Source organism: Coenobita brevimanus, chromosome 25 (assembly GCF_032717465.1).
Source record: "Coenobita brevimanus isolate Jiangsu-jjx chromosome 25, ASM3271746v2, whole genome shotgun sequence".
Classification (NCBI taxonomy): domain Eukaryota; kingdom Metazoa; phylum Arthropoda; class Malacostraca; order Decapoda; family Coenobitidae; genus Coenobita; species Coenobita brevimanus.
The window spans coordinates 15001416-15015654 of NC_136978.1; the positions used below are offsets into that span (position 1 = coordinate 15001416).

Below are 14239 nucleotides of genomic sequence, written 5' to 3' on the forward strand. Positions count from 1 at the left end.
GGGAATCCCGCGCGACCAGGTAAAGGCCCTCCTTCTCCTCGATAATGCACTTGCCCACCCGTGTGACAAGGACTTGGTGGCTGAGAATGGGCGCATTAGGTGCATGTTTATGCCACCTAATACAACTGCTCTCATCCAACCAATGAACCAAGGAGTGATCGTGGCAACGAAGAGGCTGTACCGAAAGAAGTTCATGGATGAGGTGATGGTTGTTCTCAAGGATGAGGACAAGCACAGGGAGGGACAGGACACACGAGGCCAGCAGACTTTGGAAAACCTTCGTTGCTACAACATCAAGTCTGCAATCTACAACTGGGCCAGTGCATGGAAGTAAGTCCCTGTCAAGACTCTAGAAAATGGTTGGTCTCGTCTGCTTCTCAGAACAGATGTGGATCACGATTTCATAGGTTTTGATGTGGATGACTTCCATTCACGTCTACGTGTGCACGGCGACGATGTTGATGTGGACAAAGTGCTTGAGTGGTTGGATGACGACAAAGGCGATCCTGGGAATCAGACATTGTCTGATATTGAGATCGCATCTTCAGTTGCAGGTGTCAGTACTCAGCTTGAAGATTCCGATGAGGACGGCGACGATAATGCGGACTCCTCTAAGTGTGACACTACTCCAACCATCCCCAAGTTGAGCGCACTCCGGGAACACATAAAGTTCGTTCTCGACTACCTGGAGCACCCGGACTGCGACAGGGAGATGGGGCCCTTGGGACTTGTGGAGGAAGTGCGCGCTTTCAGGCAGCGCATAATTAATCACCAAAATCATCATTCCTTGCATCAATCAACCATTGACAGCTCTTTCAGACCCGTGACCCCCGCTGTGCCCAGCCCTGGCTCCACATCATTGCCTCCCCAAGATAGGCCCTCATCCTCCGGGCCACAGCCCAGCACATCAGCCACAGTTGAGTCACCACTGGACGTGAGTTTGCGTCTCTCTTCAGAGTTGTCTGCAGTGGGTAGTCCATCACCACATCCCAGCGACGCATCTCTAGGCCACCTACATCAACTACTCTCAGACTCTGACAGTGAATAAACAGCAGGAACTCGCCACTAGACCACATGGGAATTTACAGTGTTGGGCAGTGAAAAAAAAACAGTGGTAGTGTTACGAAAATGGATTTATGAGTGCAAAGACTTAAGTGCAGAGTGCAACACTTATTTCATTAAGGTGCAATGGAGTGCAAGTAAGACCAGAGTGCGCAGTGTTAAGAGCATGGAATTCTGAGTGCAAATGGCTAAGTTCAGCGCAAGACTTCATGTACAGTGTACTGCAGGTGCATCGGGTACTCCTTATTACTGTCAGAGTCTGAGAGGAGACGGGTTATTCATCGAGATGGCCAGGGACTTGTTGTAAGTACCCAGAATGTTTCATATTGTACTGTATTTTCCATACTTACCTCTAAAACCTCATTTCACTCTTTAATGTTCCTTCTTGGTGTAAATAGGGTCTTAGGTGCTATGCAGGTGCAGTAGGGATGTGTTTTTCTGAGTTAGGCTAGGCTAGGGTCCATAAATACCAGTCCAGGAGCCAGGGACTTGTAAGTACCCAGAATGTTTAATACAGTATTGTATAAACTCACCTCTAAAATCTCATTCTCTGGTTCTTTTGCATTTATTTCAGTCTTTTATGTCCCTTATTGGTGTGAATTGGGTCTTAAATAGGTGCTATGCATGTCTAGTAGGGAGTTGTATAGGTGTTTTTCTGAATCAGGGTAGGTTAGGGTCCATAAGTACAGGTTCAGGAGGCTGGGGCCCACTTTCCGGATGGGACAATTTTCCGGACATGGTTTTGGCTCTATTGCATCGGATAGTAGAGGGATTACTGTATATATCATTCGGACCTCTGTTCCCATCCTAGGGCAAGGTGAGGAGTAGGAATGTCCAGACAGCCCAAATTTGCCCAATCCAATGGGCCATACTTCCATTCACTCATCATTCAAGCCCCCAGAATCCTGGCTGTATCGGATACGCCAAAAACATTCATCACGTTTCGTAGCTTTACATAATCGTATCCGACAGAATCAATCTAGATGCTGCCACGTTAAAAAGGGGTGCCAAAATCGCTGATCATGCGCTTCTCCTCACAACATTCATCCAGCCAGCTTGATCTCTTGTCAGTTCCCTAGCCTCACCAATTTCCAAACCTCTCTTCCTCACACACTCATCCACCATATCTCTCCACCTTCTCCTTGGCCCACCTTACCTCCTCCCTCCTTCAAATTCGCTCAGATATACCTTTTTGACCACTCTATTGTTATTCGTTCTCTCCACATGACCATACCATCTCAGTACACTCTCTTCAATTTTGATGTCCACCGACTTCCCCTCTCCGCATCTTTCACGAATCACATTATTTTGTATCCTATCCACCCTCTGTACTCCAAATACATTCCTCACCAATCCCATCTCCACTGCTCTTACTCTTGACTTTTCATTTTCATGCCACACCATAGTCTCACATCCATATGTTAAAGGTAGAACCAACACTCCTTCATGCAGGCCTCGTGCAGCTGCAGCACTCAAAAAGCCTCTGTTTCTTATCAAGGCTTTCTTTGCACCAGCTACTTTACTTCCTTATGTCACTCTACTTTCCACTTCCCCTGCTCATTTTCCTCTTTTCTACCACTGTACCCAGGTATTTGAACTCTCTCACCAACTCCAGTCTCTCTCCATTCACTGTTACATCGTACTGGGAGTCACCTTCTCTCTCAATAACCATCACTTTACTCTTTTCTACATGTACTCTCAAGGTACGACACACACAAACATCAGCAAAACTCGACACTAGCCTACCCAGTTCTTGTCCGGTACTTGCAAGCAATACTGCATCATCAGCATACAACAAATTTGAAATGTTCCATCCATCACCATTCATTACCAACGCCATCCCTCTCTCCATTACTCGTGTTTTTACTTCTCTCATCACCCCATCCATATATATATTTAACAACCATGGGCACATCTCACAACACTGTCACACACCCACACCAATCGTGAACCATTCACTTAGTTGCCCATTAACCCTTACAAGTGCATCACTACCATCATAAAAACTCCTGACGGCAACTAGCAGCTTACCATCTACACCGTACACGCACAAAACCTTCCACACTCCTCTGTCTACTTTGATATATGGTTTTTTCAGATCCATTAATGCCATAAACACCTTATAGTCCTTCTCGCATGCCTTCTCCACTATCTGTCTCACTGTAAATATTTGATCCACACATCCTCTGCCATTCCTAAAGCCACCCTGTTCACCACTCACTAGGAATTCGATATCTCTCTTACTTTCTCTATAATAGTTCTTCCATATACCTTCCCTACCACACGCAATAAACTTATGCCATAATAATTCTTGCACTCACTTTTATTTTTGTACAGGGGTACAAAAACAGCCTTTTTCCACTCTGCTGGCACAGTTTCACTCATCCATGCCTTCCTACATATCTCCAACAAGCACTTCATTCCACTCTCTCCACTACACTTAAGCATCTCGCTTACATCTCATCAACCCCAGCTGCTTTCCCATTTTTCAGCCACTTCACAGCACTCTTCACCTCTGCAAGTGTCACATTTCCTACCACTGCATTCCTTCTCTGTACACCCCCAAAACTAATCAAGTTTACAGTGGCTCTGCTCTCTCTATTGCCATGCATCACAGCTTTCAAAATATTCTTTCCATCGGATTCTTACTTCATCCTCATGGGTTAATAGTCTACCACCTGCATCCATCACACCTCCACATTTCTTTCTGCTTGCATTTATACATTTCCGCACGTCTTTCCAGAATAACTTTGTATATTCAGAGTACTGTACTTTGCATCCATTTTTCTTCATAGATCATCATTTACCTCCTCCTTTTTCCTCTTCACTAGTCTCTTTACGTGCTTCTTGCTCATAATAAATTCAGTTATTTCAATTGAACCCCTGTCCTGTAACCACTCCAGCTACTTCTTACTCTTTTCCTCCAGTGCCCTCTTAACCTCCTCATCCCACCATGCCGTACCTTTCTTCTTTGTCGTTACTCTTGCCACACCACACACCACTTTAGCATTTCTAACTAAGCAATCTCTATCTGCATTACACAGGCTGTCCAGATCCATTTCATTCCAATTCAATGATTCTAACTCCTCCCCTACTTTGGAACTGTATTCACCTGCCATTTCTTTGATCCTCTGCTTCTCAACTTTCAGTCTTTCTCCCTGGCTGCTCCTCTTTCTGCTGATCCACCACACTTACCTCAGGTTGACCTTGCATACCACAATCATATGATCTGAGACCTCCACATCGTTCTCTTACAGCCCTTGTATCAGCAACCATTCCCAGCATCGACCTCTCTACGAGCACGTAATCAATCAGGCTTCTTTCATCACGATCACCGTTCCCTCTATACCATGTACTGTATATTTATGTACCTCTTTGTGTCTGAAATACGAGTTACAAATGCAAAACTTCCTATCCACATCCTTCAGTCACTTCCCATTATTATTTTCTCCTGGTACTCCATTACAACCCATTATGTTATCCCCAGGACTAGTGCCTACTCTTCCATTCATATCACCCATTATGCTCAATTTATAGCTCCTCGGCATTCCTCTCACTACTTCATCCAGCACATCCCAAAACCTGTCTTTCTCTCGCTCCCATCATCACATGGCGCATACACTATGATCACAGCGACTTTCACTTTCTCAAACTTGAACCTGACATACATACACCTCGAGCTGACACATTTGTAATCTCTCATTCCACTCTCCAACACTTCATTCATCAACAAAGCAACTCCTTCCTTGCATCTTCTTTGCCAATTCATGCCCAATCTTACACATTTCACAGCCTCCCACTTCACCACTTCACACCCTTTCATTTTTGTTTCACACTGGTACAGGGGTGGATCAGCCAGAAAGATTGTTGGGAAGGACTGTTGCTATTAGTTGTTTTGGCAGGGGTGGACAGACGGATATGGAAGTGTTGGTGTGATGGTTGCGGAGAAATGGGTGGAATATGTTATGAATGTTTTGAGAGTAAGCGATAGGATATTGGTAGTGAAAATTCTGTTGGGTAGAAAGATAGCTGCGATTATATCGGCATATGCTCCACAGGCAGGATTGGGTGAAGCAGAGAAAGATAGATTTTGGGATGATTTAATACATGTAGTGGGTGGTATGCGGGATGATGAGATAGTGATTTTGGGAGGGGACTTAAATGGTCATATAGGTGAAGCAGCACAAGGTTATGAAGGAGTACAGTAGGTTAATTACGTATGAGTCTGGGGGAAATAGCAGTCAGACAGATTATTTTCTGGTTAGGAGGGCAGATAGGAGGTTAGTGAGGGATGTTAAAGTTATAGGATGTGAGGAGTGTGTGCAGCAACACAAATTATTGATTTGTGATATGGTGCTTAAAGAACAAGTGATGAAAACGAGGACTTACGTACCTAGGAGGAAAATATGGATGCTGAAAAACCAAGTAGTAAGGGATGCCTTCTATAGCGAGATGAAGAGAGTGGTGGCTGAACAGGGAGCTGTAGACAGAGGCGTTAATGAACAGTACAGAGCCCTCAAGAACAGTTTCTTGAGAGTTACTGATGTACAGTAACATGCAGTTGGATAAGAGGACCACCAAAACATAAAGTAATATGGTGGTGGGATGAGGGTGTAGAAGCTGCAGTTAAGGAGAGAAGGCTTTTCCGGGAATGGAAGAAGGGTGGTGGCAAAGAGGAATATTTGGCTGCCAAGCGTAGGGCTAGAAGAGAGGTATACAGGGCAAAGTCTGAGTCACAGAGACTATTACTTGATAACCTAAATTATGGGGAAAGGAAAAATATGATATTTAGGGTGGCAGGTCAAGTGAAGAGGGATAATCAGGATATTATAGGTGAGCAGTGTGTGAAGAATGATGAAGGAAGGGTAGTGGTGAACAGTGAGGATATTAAAGATGAATGGAGAGAGCATTATAACTGGTTGTTGAATGAGGAGTTTGACTGGGATAGGGAAGGTTTGGAGCCAGCAGATCCAGTGTCTAGCCCTTGGCCTTTGATTGATACTGCTACTGTGAGTGAGGCAATAGGCAGGATGAGGGTGGGGAAGGCAGCAGGTGTGTCTGGGTTGACTGCCAAAATGTTGAAGGCCTCAGGAGATATAGGGGTGAGTTTAGTCACTGACCTGATAAATAGGATTATTTATGAGTGTGTTGTCCCAGATGATTGGCTGAAGAGTGTAATTGTAAATGTGTATAAAGGGAAGGGTGATGCCCTGGAAAGAGGAAATTATAGAGGTATAAAGCTTTTAGATCAGATGATGAAGATAAAGGAGAGAGTTTTAGAAGGTATGATTAGAGAAAGAGTGAATATTGATGAGATGCAGTTTGGGTTTATGCCAGGTAGGGGGACCACTGATGCTATATTCATTGTTCGACAGCTTCAGGAAAAATATATTGGTAGGAGAAGGGATCTTTATTTTGTTTTTGTTGATTTGGAAAAGGCCTTTGACAGAGTCCCTAGAGAGGTGGTGAAGTGGGCAATGAGAAAGCTTGGCTTGGAGGAGTGGCTGGTTAGGGTGGTTATGGCCATGTATGTGGGTGCTGACACCCAGGTAAGAGTGAATGGAGATTTGAGTGATGAGTTTTCCGTGAATGTTAGTGTGCATCAGGGATCAGTCTTGAGTCCCATGTTGTTTATCATGGTACTTGAAGCCCTTTCACGTGACTTTAGAAACGGACTCCTGTGGGAGTTGTTGTATGCTGATGATTTAGTGTTGATTGCAGAGAACGAAAGGGAGGTGGAGGAAAGGTTTAGGAAGTGGAGAGATGGTATGGGGCACAAGGGCTTAAGGGTAAATGCAGATAAAACAAAAGTGATGATATCTAGGGTTGGTGGCGGTACTGTCAAAGACGAGGGAGAGTGGCCATGTGCAGTTTGCCACAAGGGCGTGGGAAGTAATTCCATCTTGTGCGGTGTGTGTGATAAATGGGTGCATAAGAGATGTAGTGGTATCAGAGGTAGACTGCGAGATAATGCTGATTTTATGTGTACGGCGTGTCGGGGTGAGGAGGTGGAGATTGTCAGACGTGAAAGGATTGAACTTGCTGGTGAATCTCTTGAGTGTGTGGAAGAGTTTTGTTATTTGGGAGACATGTTGTGTGCTGGAGGTGGGGCTGGAGCTAGCTCTGTGGCTAGGGTGAGAAGTGGTTGGAAGAAGTTCAGGGAGCTCTTGCCTCTCCTGACATTGAGAGGACTCTCCCTACATGCTAAGGGGTCTTTGTATGCAGCATGTGTTAGGAGTGTAATGCTGTATGGTAGTGAGACCTGGGAAGTGAAGGAGGAAGATATTCGCCGAATCAGACGTACAGAAATGACAATGATTAGGTGGATGTGCAGTGCGTCCCTGCGTCCAAGGCCTGGAGGGGCTGGGTTTACGATGGAAGAGTTGAGAGGTAGGATGGGACTGGAGTGTATAGGTGTTGTGATGAGGAGAGGTAGATTGAGATGGTTTGGACATGTGGAGAGGATGGGGGATGAGAATTGGGTGAGGAAGGTGAGAAGTGTTAATATTGGGGTGGGGTTATGAGGGGTAGACCAAGAAAGACATGGGATGAGGTCATTAAGTGTGACCTCAGGGTTAAGGGACTGAACAGGGAGGCTGCAATGGATCGTGCAGCGTGAAGAGCCGCCATTAGGTGACCTAGGCCAACACATGCAGGCATGTTGGAACCTTTAAAAACGAAAAAGAAAACGAAACGAAAACAATACCATCATGATTTATCTCACTCTTGAACACATTCACTACTTCCACCCTCTTGCACTCCTCATTCACACCTCTCAGATTCACATGGCCATCCGAATCCGCCCATTTGGTTGGGGCCCTGGACAGGTATTGGGCCCTATGAGGCTCTCCGAAACATTTGCCATGATTAAGTGAGATTGGATAGGGGAATCTGGGGGACACTTAACTCAGCCAAAAACCCCAGTTATATGGTTACAACCCAGCTTAGTAAATGGTTTCCTGGGAACTGAAAACTATTTGGCTTGCCACACATTGTAGAGACCATATGGCATCCGTACACTGAGTGAGTGGATGATGGGTGGCCCCATCTACCAAACATACACATAAAATCAATTAAGTTTAGGGAACTTTAGCACACTATAGTCGCGGCGCATGACTCTGAGGTTGTCATTATCATACTCTGGCAACCTAGCATTCAAAAGTGAGTCCGACTTCGTATCATATTATACAAGAATCATATTATTATGCACAAATATATTATACACGAATATTATTATACACGAATCACATGCGTCTCATACTATACATGCAACCAGACGCATTTTTGAATGGTAGGTTGCCAGGGTACAATAATAACAAGCTCAGAATCGCACTCCGTGACCATAGACAGTTAGATACAACTTTCACTAACCCTTTACTGGACTACAATGAGATCTCAGTGAATTTAGTTGTCTGGGGGTTGCAAAAATAAAATGAACAAATGTTTGACTAGAGTGAAGAAATTAATGTTTGACAAGAGTGAAGAACTTAACAGCAAATCATCACCACCTCAAATCAGCCCACCCAAGAATGGGGTGGGGCTGAGTCCTGAGAACAAGAAAAAATTCTGACTGTGCGAGAACTACTGAACACGATTCCTCATTAACTAGATCAGACTCTCATTTACTCACAATTCAAGCCCAGAATCCAGACTCCATCTCAGTCATAATTGTAAAAAAGTATATACTGTACTGTACAATGAAAACTTCTGAAAACCTGTCCTTGCCGGGTACATAAATTAATATATAAATAAATATGGTGGGGTTCAGACTGACTGGACCTCACCCCCAAACTGGCCACTCACCTTCATGCTGGTGAAAGTCTGAAGGTCCCACAGAATGATCACCCGGTCCAAAGCACAGCTGTGAAAATAAGACACTGAGGATTAAAAACTGGTACCATTGTAAGCCTGTTAACCCCTTCACCTGATGACATAACCTGATTTGCACCAATATCGATCCCAGTACTGTAAGTCTGTTAACCCCCTTAACCCAATGATAAAGCTATTTTTCATTTTTATCTGGCCACCATCTGACAATTTTAGTCAGTTTAACCCCTAAAAGACAGGTGTCCACATGTGCTGTCCAATATTAGGGCCAAAAAGACGAGTGTCCCTGTATGCAGTCATGCCCCCCCACCACCCCATCCCCCAACCACCAAACCCACACACCATCTGCCACCCACCCGCACCTTCATCCCCCCACCCCCAAACCCTCACCACCCCCCAACTCCCCATGACCCCCTACCACCCCAAACCCTCACCCTCCCCATCCCCACTCCCCTAACATCGTCCCATCACTCCCCACCCCCTACCATCCATCCCATAGCCCCACCATCCCCAACCCCCTATCCCCTTACCCTCCCCCACCCTCTAAACCCTAATGCCATCCCCACCCTTTCCCCCCACCTCCCTCCCCACCCCAACCGCTCCCCACCCCCATCCTACCCTCCTACACCCACCCCCCACCTCCTCCAAGCATCCAGGCCCCCCCACACCACACCACAATCCCTCACCCCCCACAAACACTACCACCACCCCCTCAAACTCCCCACCATACCACAACCGCCGATTATGCCCATCCTGGGCATGTCAAAACATTCTAATGCCCGTAGTTTAGGGGTTAAGGGAGCTCTCCTGTAATGAAAGGATAAGGCTACATCTAACCCCTCCACTACAAAATGTCAATCCTCCTAAGTTAACATAATCATCTGAGGATATCAAGAAATAACTATAAATATATCACAATACTGGAGAGCTAGAAATCCTTGTTATACATTAATTATTTACAGTAATCCCTCCAAGATCTAACGTAATAGAGCAAAAGGCATGTCCAGGACTTGGTTTTGTCCGGGACTTGGGAAAAATGCCCCTGGACAGGTACCTATAGACCTCAACCCAACCTAGCTTTGAGAGCCACCTAAATAACTCCCTACCAGACATGCAAAGCACCTATTTAAGGCATTATGCACACAAATAAGGGACAGAAACCATAAAATAAACAAAAAGGAACCAGAGACTGAGAAATCAGAAGTGAGTATGGAAATATTTAGCAATGTACAGGGGACTTACGACACATCCATGGCCATAACGGAGATTAACCCGCCTCCTCTATGGCTCTGACAGTGGTGAAGATGCACTTGAAGCATGTACAGTAATCCAGTGTTGTGATGCACTTAATCCTTTGCACTGTGTATCATAATTGTTTAACACTGAACATTCTGTTCAGTGTTGCACTCTGCACTTAATCCTTTGCACTCTGAATTCTAATTTCTTAACACCGCATAACACTGTAAATTTCCATGTGGTCTAGTGGCGAGGTATTGCAGTTTATTCACTGTTTATTCACAAAAGCAAGCACGTGGGGAGCCATGGCGATGAGCGTGCAGTCATTACGGTAGATAGGCAGGAACTGGGGAGGAAGGGGTGCTCTAGCAGACGTTGGTGGAACTACGCGCCAAAATACAGCTGCTCGTCACCGCACGGCATATTCAAAGTAGGATTGATCCCCCCCCCCCCCCCCCCCGAGGACCCAAGCCCAAAATGTAAGCGACTTGGGGTGTCGGGGACTTGGGCATCTGGGGTTTACAGGGATTACTGTAATTCATTTATTTACTTTGGTGCTATGAAGTTTATGGTAAATTACTGAGAAATGCACATTAAAGCTCCACTGTTACTTTCATGCCTGATTTGTCAGTTTCTCATTTCGTTTCATTTATAAAGGCTTCAGCATGCTTGCATGCATTGGCCTTGGTAGCCTAATGGCGGTACTCCACGTTGCTTGATCTCTGGCAGCCTCTCTATTCAGTCTCATATCCCTGAAGTTGCACTCTATGGCCTTGTTCCAGGTCATTTTCAGTTTGCCTCTCATAACCCTACCCCCAACATTCTCACTTCTCACTTTCTGCGCCCAACTGTCATCCCCCATCCTCTCCACATGCCCATACAATCTCAATCTACCTCCCCTCATCACAACACCAATATACTCCAGTGACATCCTTCCTCTTACCTCTTCCACCATAAAACCTAGCTCCCCATCCCCCCCCCCAGGCCTAACATTGCACATCCACCAAATGTGTGAATAAACTGTTATGTTCTGGAAAAGGACTCTTTCTATAGCAACTGTTATATGTCAATCATGTGCTCCAAACAATCACAGGTTTTCCCAAACAAATTGTACTGCAACTGATTGGGAACTGGCAATTCAATTTTACAGGTAGCAATGGAACGATAACAAGCAATTTATCTTTAACTCACTGTGGACTCTATAGGATAAATGACTATCATAAAGGTGACATCATGAAGTCTTACTATAATCAAACACTGCACACCATACTGTTTATTCCCCCAGCCTCCAGACAACTTTATTCAGCTAACCAGACAGACCATATCATAACTAAAGGCCCAACCTAATGCTGAATGAAACTGCTTGCTGAAGTAAAAAATTATAAAACAAAAAATACATCACTGGGTTTAAAGGATGAAACTACAGTGGAGTTAAATGTGGAACTGAGTGCATTTATACCACCATCACCATCCCAACATTAATCCCTTCACCCCATGGATGTAATCTTTGCTTTATTCTTGCTGCTTCTGACAATTATCTTTAGTTTATGATGGCCCTCCTAACAATAAAGGGGTTATGAAAACTACATATAGGTAATGGATAGATGACTACCATCAACGCCAGAAGATACTATCATGAGTTTGAAAAGTGACTGCAAGTTTGGTACAGTCACACAATCATCACTGTGGTAGGAAATATTCAGCTACATACACATAGTTAAAGTACAACCTGAGACACTATTGCACATTATTTTCACATACCTGTATCTAAGATTCTTTCTTCCTAACATAATCCAGCAACTACTAGGAGGTAATTTGCAGGTTTTGGCACTTGGTTTATTTCCAAGTCCATATAAGCATCAGCCGTACCATGGCAAACCTAAAAATGGGGATTCATTAAGAGGAAGCATGTTATCATTTAACTGACTGACTGACTGACTGTATCTAACCCCTCAGTTAGAAAAGTCTCTCTTAAGCTGAATAAAACTATGAGAAGAGTAGCATGAAAATTGAAAATATGGCACCTGAGTGAAGAGGCTAATGCATAGGTGGAAAAGGATGACACTTGTACAACAGTACTAATGAAACTATATCATCATCATCATCATCATCCAATCTAGTGTTGCCCAATGAGGAGTGTAGGAGCCCGGGGCTAGGCATGTTGGTCCTGATATTTAAGATGAGAGTGACCAGCCTCACTCATCCCTGAATGGCATTACGTGAGAAATAAACCCCAACCACCCCTTGGAAATAAATCTGCACTGGCTCAATCTGACTGGAGCACCTTAATTACCCACTAAACCACCAGGTGCCATAACTTGGTTATATGGTTACCACCCAGCATAGTAAATGGTCTCCTGGTGTACAGGAAACCTTTTGGCTTGTCACTCAGTGTACAGTCACCCACAGACAGAAGGAAGAGGAAAGAATGAAGGAAAAAAAGATAGATGTGGAAGCAAGGAAAGAAGGAAGGAAGAGAGGAAAAGGCAGACACCCGAGGGCAGCACTACATTGGGTGAGTGGATGGTGAGTGTCCCCACCTAATCTATATACAATAATCCAATATTTTACTGTCCCATAAGGGCCATATGGGGCTCAGGATTGGGTTACTAAATCCTGGCCAGAAGGGCAAAAGTAAACAGTTAGCTGTACTTTAAGTGGCATTATGTGAGCAAGGAACCACACACCACCCCTCACATTTAAATCCTTAAGGGCCAGTTCTGGTTACAATGCCTTCACTCAGTACAACATATGGCATTCACTTGTTAGCTAAATGATTACCACCCATTGTATTATATAATTTCTAAACCAACTGGTTTGTCACTCAGTGTAAAGCCACTCAAAGGTACCTCTTCATCAACTGAATGGGTCCCAAAAACCTTACCTGACAAGTTTTGAGCGGTCATGTGTGAGCTGTATGGCAGTGACAGCCGAGTGGTGATCACTAAGTGAAGCATCAAGTGATGACGATCCAGCCTCCAGACTCCAGATGTATATATTGCTGCCAGCTGCACCATAAACACGCGCCTTCTCCATCAAGTCAGGGTGGAATATGGCCATGCTTGAAATGTAATTAAATTGTAATTAAAAACAAAGCAATTCTATGAGAAAAAGGCAGAATATAAGAAAGAAGTGGAGGAACGATTGGATAAATATGAATTGGAGCAGATGGGGGACGTGGAAGGTGTGTACATGATATTCACAGAAGAAATATGTGCAGCATGTGATGTGGTGTGTGGGATGAAGAGAAGACGGAGGGGGGTGCAAGGAACAGCGTGGTGGAATGAAGAGGTGAGACAGGCTCTGGCACAAAAGAAGAAAGCATACAATGAATGGATGAGAAATAGGGGCATGGAGGAAGTTGAGAGGTGGAAGAGAGAGTTATATGTAGAGAGGAAGAGAGAGGTAAAAAGATTAGTATGAGAGAGTAAGAAGAGAGTGGATGAGGAATTTGGAAGGAAATTGAGTGTAAAGTGGAGGGACTGTAAGAAAATGTTTTGGAAAGAGGTGAAGAGAGTAAGACAGGGTGGCAGTAAAGTTAGCAGGGGAGTGAAAGATAAAAATGGTAGATTACTAGTGGAGAAGGGAGAAAAAGTGAACAGATGGAGTGAACATTTTAAGAAATTGTTGAACATAGAGAATGGAAGTAATGCGAGTATAAGTGGCTGGGGAATGGCTGGGAGAAGGAGGGAGGTGAGAAGACAGGAAGAAATCAGTAGCATAGAAGTTGTGGAAGCAATGAAGAAAGTTAAATCGGGGAAAGCCCCAGGAATTGATGGAGTGTGTGGTGAAATGCTGAAGCATGGGGGAGAGATACTAGTAGAATGGATGTGGAAAATGTGCTGATTGGCCTGGGAGGAAGGTAGAGTCCCGGAGGATTGGAAGTCAGGTATAATTATTCCCTTGTACAAAGGGAAAGGGGAAAAAAAAGTGTGTGGTAATCATAGGTGCATTTGTCTTCTTACAATAATAGGAAAAGTGTATGGTAGGATACTTACTGACAGAGTTAGAGAAAGAACAGATGAATTAGTTGGAGAAGAACAGGGAGGCTTTAGGATGGGAAGAGGTTGTGTAGATCAGATATTCATTCTTAGATCTTTAGTGGAAAAGTTTC

The 14239-nt window shown here is 44.4% G+C and overlaps 1 protein-coding gene across 2 annotated transcripts in view; it reads right to left on the minus strand.

Annotated features, from left to right (window-relative positions):
- LOC145393865 (transducin beta-like protein 3) overlaps nt 1–14239 on the minus strand; it is a 341771-nt gene that overhangs the window by 228228 nt on the left and 99304 nt on the right. For both annotated transcript variants that reach the window (XM_080267921.1, XM_080267922.1), the window contains exons 5-6: nt 13010–13186; nt 8866–8923 (exon numbers count right to left, since the gene is read on the minus strand). In XM_080267921.1, the coding sequence (XP_080124047.1) occupies nt 8866–8923; nt 13010–13186 (235 nt within the window). The remainder of the gene's footprint in view (nt 1–8865; nt 8924–13009; nt 13187–14239) is intronic.